Below are 20,096 nucleotides of genomic sequence, written 5' to 3' on the forward strand. Positions count from 1 at the left end.
TTAAATGAGGTCATAAAGGTGGAGCCCTAACCCAATATGACTGGTGTCTAAATAAGGGCACAGTGATAAGGCTACCATCTGAAAACCAAGGAGAAAGGCCTCAGAAGAACACAACTTCCTAGCACCTCAGCACCTTGATTTCAGACTTTCAGCCTTCAAACCTGTGAGAAAATAAATTTCTGTTGTTTAAGCCACTCAGTGTGTGGCATTTTGTTATTACAGCCCTAGCAAACTAACATAACCATGAAAAGATAACCAATCTCATTCATAATTTCAAAAATTGAGAACAATGAAATGTAATTATTCATTTATAATTCAGATAACATTAACATATTTGTTATTTGGTAAGTTTATTGAGAATGTGAAGAAATAGGCCAAATACTGATGGTGCCAATGTAAACGTGTTTTTTAACTTTTCATTTTCGAATGATTTTAGACTTACAGGAAATATGCAAAGATAGAACAGAGTTTATGTATAACTTTCATCCAGATTCCCCTAATGTTAACATATTTCATAATCATAATATAATTATCAAAAAGGAGATTAACACTGACATAAAAATATTAACCTACAGTTTTTATTTGAATTTTGTCAGTTTTCACATTAATATCTTTTTTTCATGGTTTAGAATGCAATCCAGGATCCCATGAAGCATTAAGCTATCATGTCACTTTAGTCTCTTCCTGTGATACTTACTTAATCTTTGTCTTTCTTGACCATAGCACTTTTGAAGAGCAGTGATGTGGTAGACATATTAATGATACCCAAGATGTTCATGTGTTAATCCCCAGAAACTGCTATTATGTTACCTTATGTGGCAAAAAAGACTTTGCAGATATGATTAAGGTCAGGATTTTGAGATGGGAAGATTATGTTGGATTATCTCCATAGGCCCAATATAATCACAAGGGTCTGGCAGGAGTGTCAGAGAGATAAGGTGATGTGATGACAGAGCAGAGGTGAGTTAGTGAAGGAGAGAGAGAGAGAGAGAGAGAGAGGGAGAGAGAGAGAAATTAATCTGAAGATGCTGTGCTTTGGAAATAAAGGAAGGAGCCACAAACCATGGAATGCAGACTTCTAAAAGCTGGAAAGGGCTAAGAGAGATGCAGCATTGCCAACTAATTTATATTTGTGACCTCCAGACCTGTTAAGACAATACATTTGATTTCTTTTAAGCCACAAAGTTTGTGGTTAATTTTTTACAGCAGTAATAAGAAATTAATATAAATTTTGGTACCTATAAACGATGTGATGTCACACAAAATACGTTAAAATTGTGGAAGTCAAAATTGTAATAAAATTGTCGAGGTGGCTTTGTAATCAGGCAGTGATCAGAATTGGTGGAGAGTATGATAGAAATAGTCTAGACTGCCTTGAACAAATTGTGAGAATGTTCATATTAACAATTCTGCTATTGAAGGCTCAGAAGGAAGTGAAGACCACAATATAGAAAATGTATATTGTCTTAGGGCACACTGAAATTCTTATAAACAGACTATTGGTAGAATTACAGATTTTAAAGATACTGCTGACAAGGGTTCAGAAAAAAAATGAACATTTTATTAGAAACTGAAGGAAAAAGGATCTTGCTATAACAATGGCAGAAAGCATAGCTGAGTTGTGTTCTACAATTATGTGGGAAGTAGAACTAATAAGCAGTGAACTTAGTTATTTAGCTGAAGAGATTTGCAAGCAAAGTATCAAAGGTATAGCCTGGTTTCCTCTTGCTGTTTATACTAAAACATGAGAACAAAGACACAAATTGAGTAAAGAACTGTTAAGCAAAAGGGGAGTATGTCTTCTAGAAGTAGATAATTTAGGAAAGCCTATACAGATTTCAAAAAAATTCTAAAATTAGGAGATTCATTGTAAGTAAAACATGTTCTGAAGAGAAAGCCAAGGATATGGCTAGATAGCCTTTTGCTAGTGACTCAGAAGGATCAAAAGATCACAGTAGTTACAAAGCGGGCTCTTAAAAGAGATTATACATGTGGCTCCTCAATCCCTTTATCTAGTTCAGTAAAAGCCAAAATTATAGATGGGATGGCTAAGGGGATTATTTAGGAAAGACTTTTGGAGAACCTTCTTGCCTAATGGAATGAATCTCAATGACATACCTGGGGTACCCACAGAATTTTGAGGATGTTATACCAACATTTATGTTGGCTTCAAAGGGACAGATAGTAGATGAAATGAAAGAAGGTGGTCAGACCTTCAAAATTCTACAAGCAGGAAACAGGCTGATATAGCTACTCAGCTTCAAACACATGCTACTTTTCAAGAAAAAGGAAGGCTGACTCAGAGGGTGGAGATACAAGCCCAAAGGATTGAGCCACACAATTCACAGAGAATTATTCCAGGCCTTGAAACCTAAAAAAAAAAAAAAAAAAAAAAAAAAAAAAAAAAAATGTGCCCATTTGATTTTCAAAATTGCTTGGTATTGGTGGCTCATTTTTCCTTCCATTTTCTCCCCTTTCTAATGGGAATATCTATAACTACTATCTTTTATCTGTCCTACCACTGTATTTTGGGAGCAAATTACTTGTTTTCTAGGTTCATAGGTGAACAGATGGTAAGAAATTCCAACCTAGGATGAATTATAACAAGAGATTCACCCATATCTAGTTTAGATTATTTAGATGATGAGATTTGTGACTTCTGAGCAGATAATAATTAGATGACATTTTGGACTTGAGTTTATGCTATTATCAGTTGAGACTGTGGGGGAACATGGAATAGTCTGGATGTATTTTATATGTGGGATGGATGTAAATATTTTGGGGCCAGAGGGTGAATTGCAGTGGACAGAATAATCATCCCCCAAAATGTTCCTATCCTAATCCCCAGAACCTGTAAATAGGTCACTTTACATGGAAAATGGGCACACAACTGGTCAGTTATTTTGTGTGATTCAGTCAACTTGGGGTTTTAAATGTCTTCTCATGGTTAGATTTAGGCAATGCACTTTTAGGAAGAAGTGATGCTGTACCCCCTCAGTGCATCATATTAATGGTACAAAATATTAATACATCTTATCACTGGTGATGTCAGACTTTTCCACCATAAAAACACTATTTTTCCCTGTCTCATTAATAAGTATCTTGCAGAGAGATATTTCGAGACTATGTAGATATTCTGATTCTTGCCATATTTTGATCAACTAATTTCAGTATTCTTTCATGATTCTTGCCTGCAAATACTGTGTTATTTACTGTAGTGATTTGCTATTTTTCTTATTCATCCTATTTTGTTAAATAAAATTCTATGATAAGAAAGAGCTGTTAATTCTTCCTCCCCTGTGTTTGTTTGTTTTATATCAGTATGAAATCATACATGTTTACTTTTTTTCTCTGGATTATAATTCAATACTATCATTATTTTTTTGCTCAAATATTCTCATTTTGACCATTGGGATCAATTTCATGTTGGCTCCTGTGTCCTTTCATTGTGTCCCTGCAATTTGTTAGTATTTCCTTACTTTCTGGCACCAAAAGACATTCTAATATCATTTCTTATTTCCCACGCTCCAGACCTGGCATCCGCTATTTCTCCAAACAGTTCTGGTTATTTTATTGGAGAATGGTATTTAGAAACCAAGATCTGGCTACTAAATGTGCTCATTATTACTGGAATGGCACTGCTTCTAGGCCCTCTTAGCAGACACAGATACATAATTATCTATATTTACTTCTATGTTTATCTGTATATTTCTAAAAAATGAGTTCCCATTCTTTCCATTCCAATCAAATACCACAGATATAATTGTAACCTTCACCCTTTGTTTATTTTTAATGTCTGTCTCCAGTAGCAATAAATCTAGTTTTTAATATTAATAATATTTATTTAATCCTAGAATATAAAAACATTAGTTTCAGAATTGCTAACCCATACCTGTTGACTTTGTTATCAGCATTCTGTAATTTTTCAGCATATAAATCCTATACATATTTTATTAGACTTACGCCTAAGTATTTCACTTGTTTTGAGAGTTTGTAAAATGGACTGTATTTTTAATTCATTTCCTACACATTCATTGCTAGTATATAAAAAATACAATTAATTTTTGCATGTTGGCCTTGTACCCTGTAACCTTGATAAATTCCTTTATTAGTTTGTAGGAGGTTTTCTTAATAGATTCCTTGTGATTTTCTATGTAGACAATCATCCCAGCAGCAAATAGAGAAAGTTATATTTCTTCTGTTCTGATATATATGTGTTTTATCTTCTTTTCCTGCCAAATTGCACTGGGTAAAAATTCTATTACTATGTTGAATAGCAGTGGTGAGAGAAATTGTTCATATGTATTCTAACTCTTAAAAGGAAAGCATTAATATTTCAACATAAAGTCTGATATTAGCTATAGGGTTTGTTTATTATCTATTTATTTATCTATTTATTTTTGTAGATGTTCTTTACCAAGTTGAGGACGTTATCTCTATTATTAATTTGCTGAGTTTTTGCTTGTGTGTTTGTGTGTGTGAATGTATGTTGATTTCTTCAAATACTCTGAATAAATAGGTATGTTCATGTGATTTTCCTTCTTTAACCTGTTAATTTGGTAGATTATATTGATTGATTTTCAAATCAATTCCGCTTCCTTGGCCATTATGTGTACACACACACACACACACACACATATATGTGCTAACATATTGTATGAATTTCTAAAAACGTATTTATTTAAATTCTAGTTAATATACAGTGTAGCATTGGTTTCAGGAGTAGAACCCATCAGTAGATTCATCACTTACATATAATAACCAGTGCTCACCCCAACAAGTGCCCTCCTTAATGCCCATCAGCCATTTAGCTCATCCCCCACCCACCTCCCCTCCAGCAACCCTGTTTGTTCTATTTAATGTTCTCTTATGGTTTGCTTCCATCTCTGTGTTTATCTTATATTTACATTCCTCCCCCTATGTTCATATGTTTTGTTTCTTAAATTGCAAATATGAGTGAAACCATATGATACTTGTCTTTCTCTGATAGACATATTTCGCTTAGCATAATACAATCTAGTTCAATCCACGTTGTTAAAATGTCAAGATTTCATTCTATTTGATTGCTGTGTAGTATTCCAGTGTGTGTGTGTGTGTGTGTGTGTGTGTGTGTGTGTGTGCCACATCTTCTTTATCCATTAATCAGCTGATGGACATTTGGGTTCTTTCCATGATTTGGCTATTGTTGATGAGCGTGCTGCTATAAACACTGGGGTGCATTGCCCTTTGAATCAGCATTTTTGCATCCTTTGGATAAATACCTAGTGGTGCAATTGCTGGGACATAGGGTAAGTTCTATTTTTAATTTTTGAGGAATCTCCATACTGTTTTCCAGAGTGGCTCCACCAGTTTTCCAAAGTGGCTGCACGAGTTAGCATTACCACCAACAGTGCAAAGCCCCTCTCTGCATCCTTACCAACATCTGCTGTTTCCTAAGTTGATAATTTTAGCCATTCTGACAGGTGTGAGGTGGCATATCATTGTGGTTTCGATTTAGATTTCCTGTGCTGTTAGCATCTTTTTATGTGTCTGTTAGCCATCTGGATGTCTTCTTTAGAAAAGTGTCTATTCATGTCTTCTGCCCATTTCTTCACTGGATTATTTATTTTTGGGGTGTTAAGTTTGATAATTTCTTTATAGATTTTGGATACTAACCCTTTATCCAATATGTCATTTGCAAATATCTTCTCCCATTCTGTCAGTTGCCTTTTAGTTCTGTTGATTCCTTCACTGTTTTTATCTTGATGAAGATTTTTATCTTGATGAGGTCCCAATAGTTCACTTTTAGCTTTTGTTTCCCTTGCCTCCAGAAACATATTTAGCAAGAAGTTGCTGTAGCCGAGGTCAAAGAGGTTGTTCTCTCTTTGTCTACTCCTCTAGGATTTTGATGGTTTGCTGTCTTACATTTAGGTCTTTCATCCATTTTGAATTTATTTTTGTGTATGGCATAAGAAAGTGGTCCTCATCCATTTTGAATTTATTTTTGTGTATGGCATAAGAAAGTGGTTCAGTTTCATTATTCTGCATGTCGCTGTCCAGTTTGCCCCACACCATTTGCTAAAGAGACTGTATTTTTTGCATTGGATACTCTTTCCTGCTTTGTTGAAGATTAGTTGGCCATAAATTTGTGGGTCCATTTCTGAGTTCTATATCCTGTTCCATTGATCTATGTCTGTTTTTGGGCCAGCACCGTACTGTCTTGAACATTATAGCTTTGTAATACAGCTGGAAGTCTGGGATTGTGATGCCTTCTGCTTTGGTTTACTTTTTGAACATTACTTTGGCTATTCAGGGTCTTTTATGGTGCCACAGAAATTTTAGAATTGTTTTTTCTAGCTCTGTGAAGAATACTGGTGTTTTTTTGATAGGGATTGCATTGAATAGATTGCTTTGGGTAATATAGATATTTTAACAATATTTGTTTTTTCAATCCATGAGCATGGAATGTTCTCCCTTTTCTTTGTGTCTTCTTCAATTTCTTTCAATAATCTTTCTATAGTTTTCAGCATACCAATCTCTACTTCTTTGGTTCCATTTATTCCCAGATATATTATGGGTTTTGGTGCAATTGTGAATACCCTCTGCTTTTCTTTCTTTTTCTTATACAGCTGTATACATCTCAGTTTTGCTCATCTGAGTGGGGTGAGATTGTAGTTAGATCTTCATAGTGCTCTGAGAGGATGGAGAAGCTGGTTGCTCACTTCATTCTTCCTTTCCTGGTGAGGGGAAGGTTTTCTAGCTGGGAAATTCCTTCTTGGCACTGAACAACACTATCTTGTAGAATGGGATGATGTAAGCAAAATGAAGTTAGTTTTCTTTCTCTTCTTATGCAGTTATTCTCAGATTTTTTAGTTCCATTGTGTTGCTAAAACTACCTATGTGAATTCTAGAGGTCTCCAAGAGCTATTTTTACTCACAGACATCTATACAATCATTGATAACATTGGAGGATGGGGTAGCTGGGTTCTTCAATCTTGCCATTATTCCCTCCAAGCCTTATGTTGCTTTTTTGTTAATGATTTTTAGTTTTATTCCATTGGGATCAGTAAAACACCATGCATACTTTTATTTTTTAAGGTTTTCGGTTTGTTTTATGGCCCAGGATATGGTCTATCTTGGTATGTGTCCCATGGCTACTTGAAAATAATGTATATTCTGCTGTTGGTGGCTGGAGCATTGTTTAAATCCTGTTGGTTGATAGTGTTTTTGAATTCTTCTAAATATTTTATGATTTTCTATCTAGTTGCTCTTTCAATTGTTGAGAGGGTTATTAAAGTCTTCAAGTATAATTGTGGATTTTTCTATTTTTCCTCTCAGCTCTACAAATTTTTGTTTCATGTAATTTGAAGGTTTATTGTTACTACATAAACATTTAGGATTGCTATGTCTTCTTGAACACTTTTTAGAATTCCAGTTTATCTACAGTGTTTCTGAGTGTACCTCTTTGTATAGATTTTTAGTGGTTGCATTAGGTATACATATATACTCATCACAGGTTACTGGTGTCAATATTTTACCTGTTTGGTTAAATGTACAAACCTTACCTCCTTTGATATTCTTTATGCTCCCTCTTTTATAAAACAATTGTCTTAAACACTTCTTTCACATACATTACACATCAGATCATACTGTAAATTTTATTTCAATAAAGCTGGAAAAATTGCTTTAACCATCAAACATAATTGAGAACACTCAAGAGGAAAAGGAAAGTCTATTAAATTTACCCATATTTTTGTTTTTTCTATTGTTTATTTTTCCTTCCTGATATTCCAAGATTCCTTCTTTTATTCTATCTTTTTTGTTTAGAGAACTCCCCTTAGCCATTTTTTATGATAGGACTGCTGGCTACATTTTCTCTTAGTCTTCTATTGTTCTAGCCTTAGTCTTCTGTTTTTTGGATTCTGTTATTTTAACAGTTCAGTTTCTTTCTTTCTCTTTCTTTCAGAGAAGAGAGAGAGAGAGAGAGCGAGAGAGCGAGCCAGGGAGGGCCAAAGAGAGGGAGATAATCTTCACACTGGGCGCGGAGCCTGATGTGGAGCTCAATCTCACGACCATGAGATCATGACCTGAGTTAAAATCAAGAACCACTGGGTTATTTGTTTTTCGGGTGTGGAGTTTGGTGAGCTCTTTATAGTGGATCCTGAGAAACTTAACAGGAACCCATGGGGGAGGGGAAGGAAAAAAAAAAAAAAGAGGTTAGAGTGGGAGAGAGCCAAAGCATAAGAGACTGTTAAAAACTGAGAACAAACTGAGGGTTGATGGGGGGTGGGAGGGAGGGGAGGGTGGGTGATGGGTATTGAGGAGGGCACCTTTTGGGATGAGCACTGGGTGTTGTATGGAAACCAATTTGTCAATAAATTTCATAAAAAAAATAAATAAATAAAAAAAAATAAAAAAAAAAATCAAGAACCAGACACTTAACCAACTGAGCCACTCAGACACCCCTTAGTTTCTTTCCCCTGTCCTCCCCCATTCTATTGTTAAGCCCATTCACTGGATTTTAAAATATCGTTTATTGTATTTTTCAGTTCTATAATTTTCACTTGGTTATTTTTTATATCTTTTATATCATTTTTATACCCTCTATTTAGTTGCTGAATCTGTATTTCTTTAAAGAAACTTTTTATTACTTTGCTGAGATTCTCTCTTTTTTTTCTTTCAAATGTATTCCTAATGGTTCATTAAAGCATTTTTATAATGGCTACCTTAAAATTCTTGTCAGATAATTAGCATCTGTGTCATCTTGGTGCTGATATCCATTGATGGTCTTTTCTCATTCATGTTGTAATCTTCCTGGTTCTTGGTATTATTTTGACAAATGATTTTCAACTGAAGCCTGCAGATTTGGGGTATTATGTGACTCTTGTTCTTACTTGTATCTTCTGTTATAGCCAGCTTCTTCTGACACTGGCACTATAGGGAAGGAGGAGCACTGCCTCATTACTGCCAGGACTGAGTGAAAGTCCAGGCTTCTATCGACATCCCAATGGAAGGGAAGAACTTCTTGTTACTGATAGGTAGGAGTTCAGACTTCCCACATAGGCCTCTGCTGATACCTCTCTGGCTGGAGGGAGAGGGATATCTCATTATTCTTCCCAAAATGGTATCCTCTACACTGACACTACAGTGTGGTAGCCATATTACCACTGGATGGTGGTTAAAATTCTGTATTTCTACCAGGCCTCCTCTGATGCTACTACAGTGCCAAATAGGTATGGTTGTCCAGGTGCTTCATGTGGTCTCCACCGACATGATTAGGAGTGTGGGAAGGTGTCTCATTACCACCAGGTGAGGATGAAATTCTGGCTCCTCACTTGGTCTTCTTGACACTACCACATGGAGTTGGGGGAGGGAGGCTCAGATGCCTTGTTACAGACTTGCAAAGGTAGAAGTCTACCTTCCCTGCGCAGTCTTTGCTGGAAGGGGTGGGAGTGGGGCCACAATTTTTCTGTGCTATTTTGCTGGAGTAGAGATGTTATTATCTAAACATTTTCTGTGTTGTGGGGCTCTCGCTTTCCTGGTCCTTTGGCTAGAGAGAGTAGGCTTTTGTTGATACCTTTTTTTGACTGCACCTGTTGGTGTTCTTAGGCTGTCAGCTTCTACACTACCCAATCTGGAAGACATGAGGCAAAAACAAAATCCAGATGACTCAAGGCCATGTCATTCCTCAGATCCTAAGGTTCTGCCTTCCTCCCTCCATATTTAGAGTATTCTTGTGATTGATTATGTGTGTGTGTGTGTGTGTGTGTGTGTGTGTGTTATTCTTTCTTTATGGTATTTTTTGGCATGTACATCTATTGCTTATATTTTTAAAAAATTAACAACTTTTAAAGCAGTAGATTCTTTTCAGTGCTTGTCCTACATAACATGTCTTGATAAATTGAGACTACTGTTCACTCTTTCCTTCCTAAGACTCTCCTTTCCAGGGGTCTGTGGCTACCTTATCTCCTCGTTCTTTCACTGACCATTCCTTCTCAATGTGTTTTATAATCTCTTCTATTGGCCCTTCAAACATTGGCACTCCTTACATTTCAATTCTTTGTCTAATATTTATTCTCTCACTACACGTATTCCATAGGCAAGAATATTTACTCACATTGTCTTAAACACCATCTCTATGCTGTTGACGTCAACACTATTTCTCTAATCCTTCTTCTCTGACCTCAGATGTTTCACAGGCATATCTATGTTAACTTGTTGTAAACTGAGTTTCTCCTCTCCCTCACCCTTATGTATCTCGGTAAATGGCAATCTCATCCTTCTAATTGCTCAAATTAAAAAAAAAATCTTGAAGTTACCCATGACTCCTCTCTCTCTACAACATTTCACATGTGATTTGTCAGCAAATCCTGTTGGCTCTGACTTCAAAATATGTTTAGAATGTGACCACTTCTTACCATCTCCACTATTACTACCCTCATGCAAGATACAACCATTTTTGATTGCATTACTGAAACAGCTTCCTAATCAGTCTCCTTCCTTCTACCCTTATATCCACACAGCATCCAGAATAGTCCTGTTAAACATAAGTCAAATAGTGTTATTTCTCTGGTCAAAAACCTCCTTATATCTTACTCAGAGCAAAGTCGCAAAGTACTTCCAATGGATTCTAAGGACATATTGGAATCTACTCAGCTTCCCTTCTCTATTTTCTTTCTGACTCCATCTTCTTGGGTTTTTTGTTTTTGTTTTTGTTTTGTTTGTTTTTGTTTTTGTTTTTGTTTAATCCTTTCTAGCTAATCAGGCCTCCTTTTTGTACTTTGAACATGATAGGCACACTTCTGCTTCAGGGATAATATACTTACCATTTCCTCAGTGTAAAATGCTTTTCCCTCAGATATCTGAATGAAATCACTCCTTTATTTCCTATGGATCTCTGCTCAAAAGTTGTCTTCTCAGTGAGGTCTTCCTGTATTTAGAATTGGAAAACCACTTTCCAACCCTTCCTATTCCCCTTCTCTGCTTTATTTTTCTTCTTAATGCCCATTACCATCTAACATACTATGTATTTTACTCATTTTAAATACTGTTTTTCTACTTCTTTTAGAATGTAAATTCCATGAGGGTTGTATCTCTAGGCCCAAAAATAGTAACTGGCAGGGGCACTTGGGTGGCTCAGTCTGTTAAGCATCTGACTCTTGATTTCGGCTCAGGTCATGATCTCATGGTTCATGAATTCAAGCCCCACATTGGGCTCTGCACTGATAGCATAGGGCCTGCTTGGGATTCTCGCTCTCCTTCTCTCTCTGCCCCTCCCCCACTTGCACTTGTTCTCTCTTTCTCTCTCTAAATAAATAAATAAAATAAATTTAAAAATAAAAAATAAAATAGTACCTGGCAAATAGTAGTTACTCAATACATATTGGTTGAATGAATATCAATTAGTCAATTAATTAATAAATTAAATTTGGGCTTTAGATCAAGAGTCAGGAAATTACAGCCCATAGGCCTGCTCCCTGTTTTGTAAATAGAGTTTTATTGGAATACTCATTTGTTTACATACTTTTCCAATACAAAGGTAGAATTGAACAGTTGTGAAAGATTTCTATGATCTGCGAAGCCTGAAACATTTACCATATTGTTCTTTAAGAAAAGTTTGTTACTCTTTATATAGTCAACTACTTCCTAGATAATGCCTTCTGGATATCCTTCAGGAATCTCAAGTCCAACCTGCCCCTAATTAAGTTTTTTTCCCCATCTTTCCCAAAACTTTAACATTCTGTATTTTTATATGTATGAAGGACAGTCCCATCCATCTAGTCAGCCACATCAGAAATCCATAATTCAGACATCTTCCTCTCCCACACCACAGTCAAGATAATGCCTTCCAAATGTAAGTCTGTCCATCATACTATTCTACTTTTATGAAATGCTTTCCCAAGCTTGCAGGAACAATTCCAAACATTCCAAACTCCTCAACTAGGCAGAGTTTAGTCCTCTTAGGACCTGGCCCCTGTCTGCCTCCAATTACATCTCTGGCCACTGCTATTTTCATTTCATGTTCCAACAATACCAAATTACTTGAAGTTTTAGGCCCTTGGGCCTTTGTTCACACTGGGTCATCTCCTCGAAAATTCCTTTTCCTATTTTCCTTTATTTCCACCTTCAGTATTAACATAAGCTGTACTTCTCTGAAAGTACCCATCCTTGACAATCCCAAAGTGCCCTCTATGCCCAACAATATCACTGTTCAAAAATTATGGGTGAGGCAGCACTGATTAAGGATTAAGTGATTAAGGATTTCTATGCTACTTGGATTTAAACCCCAGCTCTGTTATTAGCTAAATGACCTTGGACATGTGTCTGTCACATAGTACAGGTTTATTATCATCTTCACATTTTAGCTGAAAAAATGACTATCATAGAAGTTGTTTGATGTAACACAGATAATATAACAGAAAGTGCCAGCTGTTATCCAATATACATTCTCTCATTTTTCTTTTAGCACAAGAACTAAAGTCTTATCTTGGCATATGAGTGTCCAAAATAAAAACTACACTTCTCTAATTCACTTATAGCCAGATGTGACCAGGGAACTAAATTCTGAAATGGTAAATAAAAGTGGTATATGGGGCTTCCAGGTCATGGGCTTAATGGAAAGGTTTGAATCCTTCACTTGACTTTCTTTCAACCTTTTCAAATGATATAACACAGAAGGTATTTGGCCATGTAGATGAAGCAGCACATTAGAGATGGCAGAACAATAAGAAAGAAAGAAGGAACCTGAGTTTCTGCTCATGTCAAATCACCATACCAGCCCTGAAACACTTCACTGGACTATTCCACAATCAAATAATAAGTGTCTCTTTTGTTGGAGCCATTGTGTTTGTATGTGGAGTCTTAGAGGCCTACCTGTATCCCACCAAATACAGCTAGTAAGTGGCAGAGCTTGGATTTAAACTGTGGATGCTATCTGGGTTATATTATTAGCCCCCTCCCCTGCAAAAAGTTTTTATTGAATTATGTTTTTCTAGGATGGTACTGGCTGCTAGAAAGCTTAGAGGTTGATGATGGGCCATCTGTAACAAGTGTACAGGACTTGTCAATAAATATTTCTTGTCTAGCCTCATTCCTGGGTACATTTTCTGTCTCTATCCTTATTTCTCCTTTTCCATTTGACCTAATTATTATGTACAGTACTTCATATTTTACATGCCATATAAAATATACAACCCTAAATTTTTTTGAAATGAAATAAGGTTTAAATAAGTATTAGTATTGCTTTATTTATGGTTTCGTTGTACATGCACCACTTTTATATCTATCATTTTCATTTGTTTATATGGCTATCACCATATTACACTGTTAGTTCCATACAGGCATGAATAGTTTTTGTTTTTTCTTCTTCTATATCGTCTAGCCTGGTGCCTAATAATAATTATAGAATTGAGCAATATTTTCTAAATGAATGAATTTCACAGTGTGAGAAATGTTATTAAATGCAATTGTGTCAAAATGGAATTTCCTTCCATTATCAATTTGAGCCAGGGAGGGAGACACAACTCTAAAAGGTGCCTAGGGGAAAGTGTCACATGTTTGGAGAAGTGATGGTGAGAACAGGGAATGCATACCTTGACAAAGTGCTCAATTAGGATTTCCACCACGATGTTCTGGAATTTGATGTTCATCATGGCAGCAACAGTGTCCTCCTGAGCTCTCATCAGAGTGGGCCCAAAGATCACCCCCATGTTAGAGGGGGTCATAAGATTATCTTTGCTGTGCTCACATACACTGCCAAAAGAGAAAGAAAATGATTAATAAGACTTTCTCCAAGACCCCTTGTAACCAACCAAGACTGTGTTAGGTGATATAGGGGGTAAGAGAAATTAAATAGTAAGGAAAAAAAGGAGAGTCCAAAATATATATGAGAATAAAATACTACAAAAGAAGCAAGTAGCAAAGAATAAAAGTTAGTATATAATTAGGGGCCAAAGTGAGACACATCTAACTTAGTAGCACTGTACGAGTTAAGAGAAGGAGGGTGGGCAGCTATAGTTAGAAAGTATTTGGAAAGACAGGAGAAAAGCAAGACAGCATTCCAGGCAAGAAGTACAGCATGTATAAAGCACATATAAAAAACAATAAAGCACATAGATAAATGTATACCAGCTTCGCCAGCCAGGAATCTAGCATTTTCCCCACCCCTAGTTTGAAAGCAAAAAACTCTAAGGGCTGGAAGGGATACTTTTTTTTTTTTCCAGTATATGAAGTTTATTGTCAAATTGGTTTCCATACAACACCCAGTGCTCATCCCAAAAGGTGCCCTCCTCAATACCCATCACCCATCCTCCCCTCCCTCCCACCCCCCATCAACCCTCAGTTTGTTTTCAGTTTTTAAGAGTCTCTTATGCTTTGGCTCTCTTCCACTCTGACCTCTTTTTTTTTTCTTCCCTTCCCCCATGGGTTTCTGTTAAGTTTCTCAGGATCCACATAAGAGTGAAACCATATGGTATCTGTCTTTCTCTGTATGGCTTATTTCACTTAGCATTACACTCTCCAGTTCCATCCACGTTGCTACAAAGGGCCATATTTCATTCTTTCTCATTGCCACGTAGTACTCCATTGTGTATATAAACCACAATTTTTTTATCCATTCATCAGTTGATGGACATTTAGGCTCTTTCCATAATTTGGCTATTGTTGACAGTGCTGCTATAAACACTGGGGTACAAGTGCCCCTATGCATCAGCACTCTTGTATCCCTTGGGTAAATTCCTAGCAGTGCTATTGCTGGGTCATAGGGTAGGTCTATTTTTAATTTTCTGAGGAACCTCTACACTGTTTTCCAGAGTGGCTGCACCAATTTGCATCCCCACCAACAGTGCAAGAGGGTTACCGTTTCTCCACATCCTCTCCAGAATCTATAGTCTCCTGATTTGTTCATTTTGGCCACTCTGACTGGTGTGAGGTGATACCTGAGTGTGGTTTTGATTTATATTTCCCTGATGAGGAGCGACGTTGAGCATCTTTTCATGTGCCTGTTGGCCATCCGGATGTCTTCTTTAGAGTAGAGAAGTGTCTATTCATGTTTTCTGCCCATTTCTTCACTGGCTTATTTGTTTTTCGGGTGTGGAGTTTGGTGAGCTCTTTATAGATTTTGGATACTAGCCCTTTGTCTGATATGTCATTTGCAAATATCTTTTCCCATTCCGTTGGTTGCCTTTTAGTTTTGTTGGTTGTTTCCTTTGCTGTGCAGAAGCTTTTTATCGGAAGGGATACTTTAAACTAGCCCTTTATCACTGTCCTCATTTTACAGATGAAATCACACACACACACGCACACACACACACACACACACCAAAACAAACAAACAAAAGAAACAAAAACAAAAAGAAAACAAAACAAAGAGCTCCAAAGAAGGAAAGGGATTTCCCTGAAATCACCATCAGTCTCATCAGAGTAGAGCCTGTAATCACTAATGTTCTAATCCCTAGTCACTCTCCTTGCTTAAATTCTCTTTAGGGGTTTCCTATCATTTATAGGATAGGACCAACTCTTCAAAGTTGCAACTTGATGCCTGTTTCTAATCCCAATGCACAGCTTGGACTCTGAAGCTGATCTGGGTTTGAATCCTAACACTACCACATAGCTGTGCAACAGTGTTAGTAACCGAACCTCTCTGGGATTCAATTTTTCCACATGCAAAAATAGTATCCACCTTAGAGGGAAGTTGCATAGAGCTAAATTGCTTTAGCATGGTATCCTGAAATACTGCATCAGAAAGATCTGATGTTATTGTTACCTCTACAGGAGGCTCCATTCAGGCTGTGCTGACCTTTGACACTCTTGATATATTACACTGCTTAGATTAACAACATGGCTGTACCATTTGTTACATGCCACTCCTTCTGCTTAGAATGTCTCCTTCTTCCTGGATCTAAAGAATGTCTATCCTTTGAGATACACTTCAGATGACATATCCTTCAGAGCTGTCACAGCCCATTTTCTTCTTGATTGATACCATTGGCAAGCAAGTATGTTACGATTTTCTGTTTTTTTTTTTTATCTGCCTCCTTTACTAGGTGGTAAACAACTTCCAAGTGTGTGTGACTCATACACATCAGGTGCCAATTAATTATTTTTCATGGAAATGAATGCTTCTAGTGCTTTTTCAAATACTACTGGAGGAACCAAATGAAAGATGAACAGCTGTTTGGTCAGTTTGGCTGTGGGGTGGGGAGGTAAGGCTATGAGACAACCCACCACAAACACTAATTTTCAAAACTCCCTGCTCAGGTAAAGACCCCTGAGAGGTTGACCCCATCAACAGGTTCTTGTTACTAACTGGGTAATTGGGAGGGACAGAATCCTTAGACAAATCCTAATGTTAAGCCAATGACAAAGGCTGGTGAAATTCACATGATGATGAACAGCAACAATGCATAGGCATTTGTTATTGCTGGGCTGGCTATGGGTCCCTTTTAACAGTTTAAATATTTCTACAATTAACCCTTATTTTTTAATTTTTTTTTACATTTGTTTATTTTTGAGAGACAGAGAGAGAGACAGAGTGTAAGCAGGGAAGGGGCAGAGAGAGAGGGAGACACAGAATCAGAAGCAGGCTCCAGGCTCCGAGCTGTCAGCAAAGAGCCTGACGCAGGGCTCAAAACCACAAACTGTGAGATCATGACCTGAGCCGAAGTCGGACGCTTAACTGACTGAGCCACCCAGGTGCCCCAATTAACCCTTATTTAATGACAGAATTTTTTGAAATGTTAAAATGGAAAAACAACTCTATACAGCCACCAAGAGATACAGAATGGCTAAACCACTAGTAGCAAGGCAAGAACACTCCTGAGAAGATAGCCTCCAACATGTGTGAGTGCTTATCTCCTTATGTGAGCTTTGAAAGGAAATGACTTTGGTTGAAGGTGCCAAAGCTTGCTTAATCCTCCCAACTCCAAAAAAGGCAGAGTGTTTTATCTCTGAAGCCTAGGTTCATAGAGGGTAAAGCACTTAATCAAGATCACAGAGTTTGTGAATACATGAAAATACAGGGATTCAAACCTATATTTGTTTGGCCACAAGTCTTACAGTCATTCTATTGCCTCCCACTGCCTGCTTAATTCCTCTCAAGAAATCAAAACCCGTGTGGGGGCCCCTTTAAGCTAAAACCACCTTCTATGTCTCTAAGGGAGGTTGCTGGTGATGTGGGAAACAAAGGGAAATGAAAAATTAAATTTCCTTACTGCCTATTGACAAGTCCTTGAAACAGGCAGAGTGATATTCCTCTAGGAACTGAGCGGCTTCAATGATGATATGTTGCTCAGGGAAAAAGGCAATCTTAGCTTAACATTATCCTGACCCCCCAAGGACACTGTAAATCTACTTTAACATATAAAAATTCCTTTGGAATCTTCCTTTATCTCTACCCCCCAAGATATATGTTAGTAAACATCCTCCAAGCATATGGCCCACTGATATACATCTTAAGGGTCTCCTGACTGAATTTTTACTAAACAATAATGAATGACCTTTTCCTAACAGCAGCTAGCCCCTCAAGGTCCTGGAAACCTTGTTTCCAAAATACCTTAGAGACTTATGCTATCCTTGACCCCCCTCCCAACCTGAAGGTACATAATCACTCACTGTTCACAACCCCAGTGCAGCTATTTCTGTCCACAGGTCCTGTCCCTGTGCTTTAATAAAATCACCTTTTTCCACCAAAGACATCTTAAGAATTCTTTTTTTGCACCAAAGACATCTCAAGACTTCTTTGTGGTCATCAGATCCAGACTCCCACCACTCCAAAACCCCATCACTGGTATCCCATTTAGGACATTCTTTTACTTCTTGGCCTTCTTATGATAGGAAAAGATAGGATAAAATAGGCAGAGAGGGAAAGATTAGGACCTGAGGTCCCTGGGTGGGGAAAAACAAATTTTGGAACAATTCTAGGAATGTCTAACTGCAGCAAAACCCCTCGGATATAAGGTCCCTCTTAAGAATGTAACAGATACCACCTACTCCCTCTCATGTTCCCCCCAGGAATTTGACAATCAACATACATAACTAAAAAAAGTAAACCATAAAACTTATGTTATATGAGGGACAGTCTGACCAGTCTGACTCCTCACACAATAGAACTGAACCAATCAGGAATGGACAACCCAGCACCTAGAGTTGTCAAGCCAATAACGATGAGACCTGAGAAGAAAGGGGGAAGGGAAGGGAGGTGACCAGAACCCTATAAAACAAGGACATCCCCTCTCTATAAAGACAGTTTTAATAATATTCTTCTTTCCTAATGTTATACCCTAATAAACTTTGGCCTGCTGCTCATTTTGTGTTCACCTCTTCATTCTTCGAAGTGGCGAGACAATGAACCCTGGGTATTGACATAAAAAATCCCACAACACTATAAGATTTGGAAGATAACCTATTTCTGGGTAGATTTCTTTGCATTTGACATATTTCCTTTGATTATACATTTTGAGAACCATTAAGGGGCATAAGTCACACCCCAAACCATAAGATGAATAAAACCAAAAGGGCACTGTGAGTAGTGAATTAGGTAGGAGTTTGTGATATGATTTGACAGCAAATAAACCTTAAATTCTCTAGTCCACATGGACTAAAAACAATGGGTACAAATTCTTGAACATCAATATTTTTTTAAAAAGTGGATATCAGAGGGAAGTTGTAAGAAGCTTCCAGTTGAGGGAAAAATAATTTTGATTTGAGAGTCTATAAAATAGAACAACCTTATGATCCAGCAATCCCATTTCTGGAAATATATCCTGATGAGACAAAAACCCTCTAAAGGCCTATATACAAGGGAAGCCATTTTAGATTTCTTATTTAGCATGAATGTACATAAACTTTGTTAAAATCAGAAGCCTGATTTATGGCTTACCACACATACATTGTACACTTGCTTTCTGAATGAGTAGCATAAAGGAAAACCATCTTGTCCTTGAGATATTGGTCAATGTTCCTACTCCCTATGATGAGGAGAACAAAGGCAAGAAAAACATAGATAAAATTAAATTTTCTTACAACTTGCAGCCCATTGATAAATGCCTGAGACATGCAGAGTGTGAAATTCCTCAAGAAACTCAGGGCTGACTTAATCTTGGTGTTCTGCTAGAGACTAAAAGCAACCTTAGCTTGACAATAGTCAGACCTCCAGGATCCTGTAAGTCTTCTTTAACATATGGAAATCATTTTAGAGACTTCCCTTATTCCTACCGCCCAACTTGAAAGTATATAGCCAATCAATCCTCACAGTCACAGTGCATCTCTTCCTGCCTGGGGGTCTTGTCCCATGCTTTAATGAAAACATCTTTTTGTACTGAAAATGTCTCAAGAATTCTTTCTTGACCATTTGCTCAGTGGCCCTACATCACCTGTATTCATGATAAAACTCATGATTCCTGCCTATCTTCAAAATATATAATATTTTGAGCTTTTATAAGATGTAAAAAACTATATAGCCTTGTAAAAACTGTTAATTTCCTGGAGCACTTTCTTCCTTGTGAAGACTGTTTCCTGAGCAACTGTCCTTATCTTGGGCTCAAATAAAACTCTATTTCTACTTCTGGAGATTCCTTTTTTAAAGTTTATTTATTTATTTTGAGGGGGGGGTTACACACATAGTGGGGAGAGACAGAGAGAGAGAGGGAGAGAATCCCAAGCAGTTTCCATGCTTGTGCTGAGCCCAATGCAGGTCTCATGACCTGAGCTGAAACCAAGAGTCAGACGCTTACACTGACTGAGCCACCCAGGCGCCCCTACATTTAGAGATTCTAAAATGTTTGTTCATTTTGCATAGACAACCCAAATGAAATTAAATCATTATCTCAAAAAGATATCTGCACTCCCATTGCAGCATTATTCACAATAGCCAATATTTGGGAGCAACCTAAGTGTCCAACAATAGACAAATAGGTAAATACATACAATGGAATGTTTATCAGCCTTAAAAAGGAAGCAAATTCTGCCATTTGCTACAACATGGATGCACCTAGAAAACATGTTAAGTGAAATAATCCAGCCACAGAAAGACAAAATTATCTTGCTTATATGCGGAATCCAAAAATAGTCAAACATAGAAACAGAGAGTAGAATGGTGGTTTCCAGGAGCTGCGGGAGGG

The 20,096-nt window shown here is 37.3% G+C and overlaps 1 protein-coding gene across 1 annotated transcript in view; it reads right to left on the reverse strand.

The window, feature by feature from the left end:
• OPHN1 (oligophrenin 1) overlaps positions 1–20,096 on the reverse strand; it is a 621,295-nt gene that overhangs the window by 133,813 nt on the left and 467,386 nt on the right. The window contains exon 19 of the mRNA XM_030305317.1: positions 13,572–13,731. Within this exon, the coding sequence (XP_030161177.1) occupies positions 13,572–13,731 (160 nt within the window). The remainder of the gene's footprint in view (positions 1–13,571; positions 13,732–20,096) is intronic.

Source organism: Lynx canadensis, chromosome X (assembly GCF_007474595.2).
Source record: "Lynx canadensis isolate LIC74 chromosome X, mLynCan4.pri.v2, whole genome shotgun sequence".
NCBI lineage: Eukaryota > Metazoa > Chordata > Mammalia > Carnivora > Felidae > Lynx > Lynx canadensis.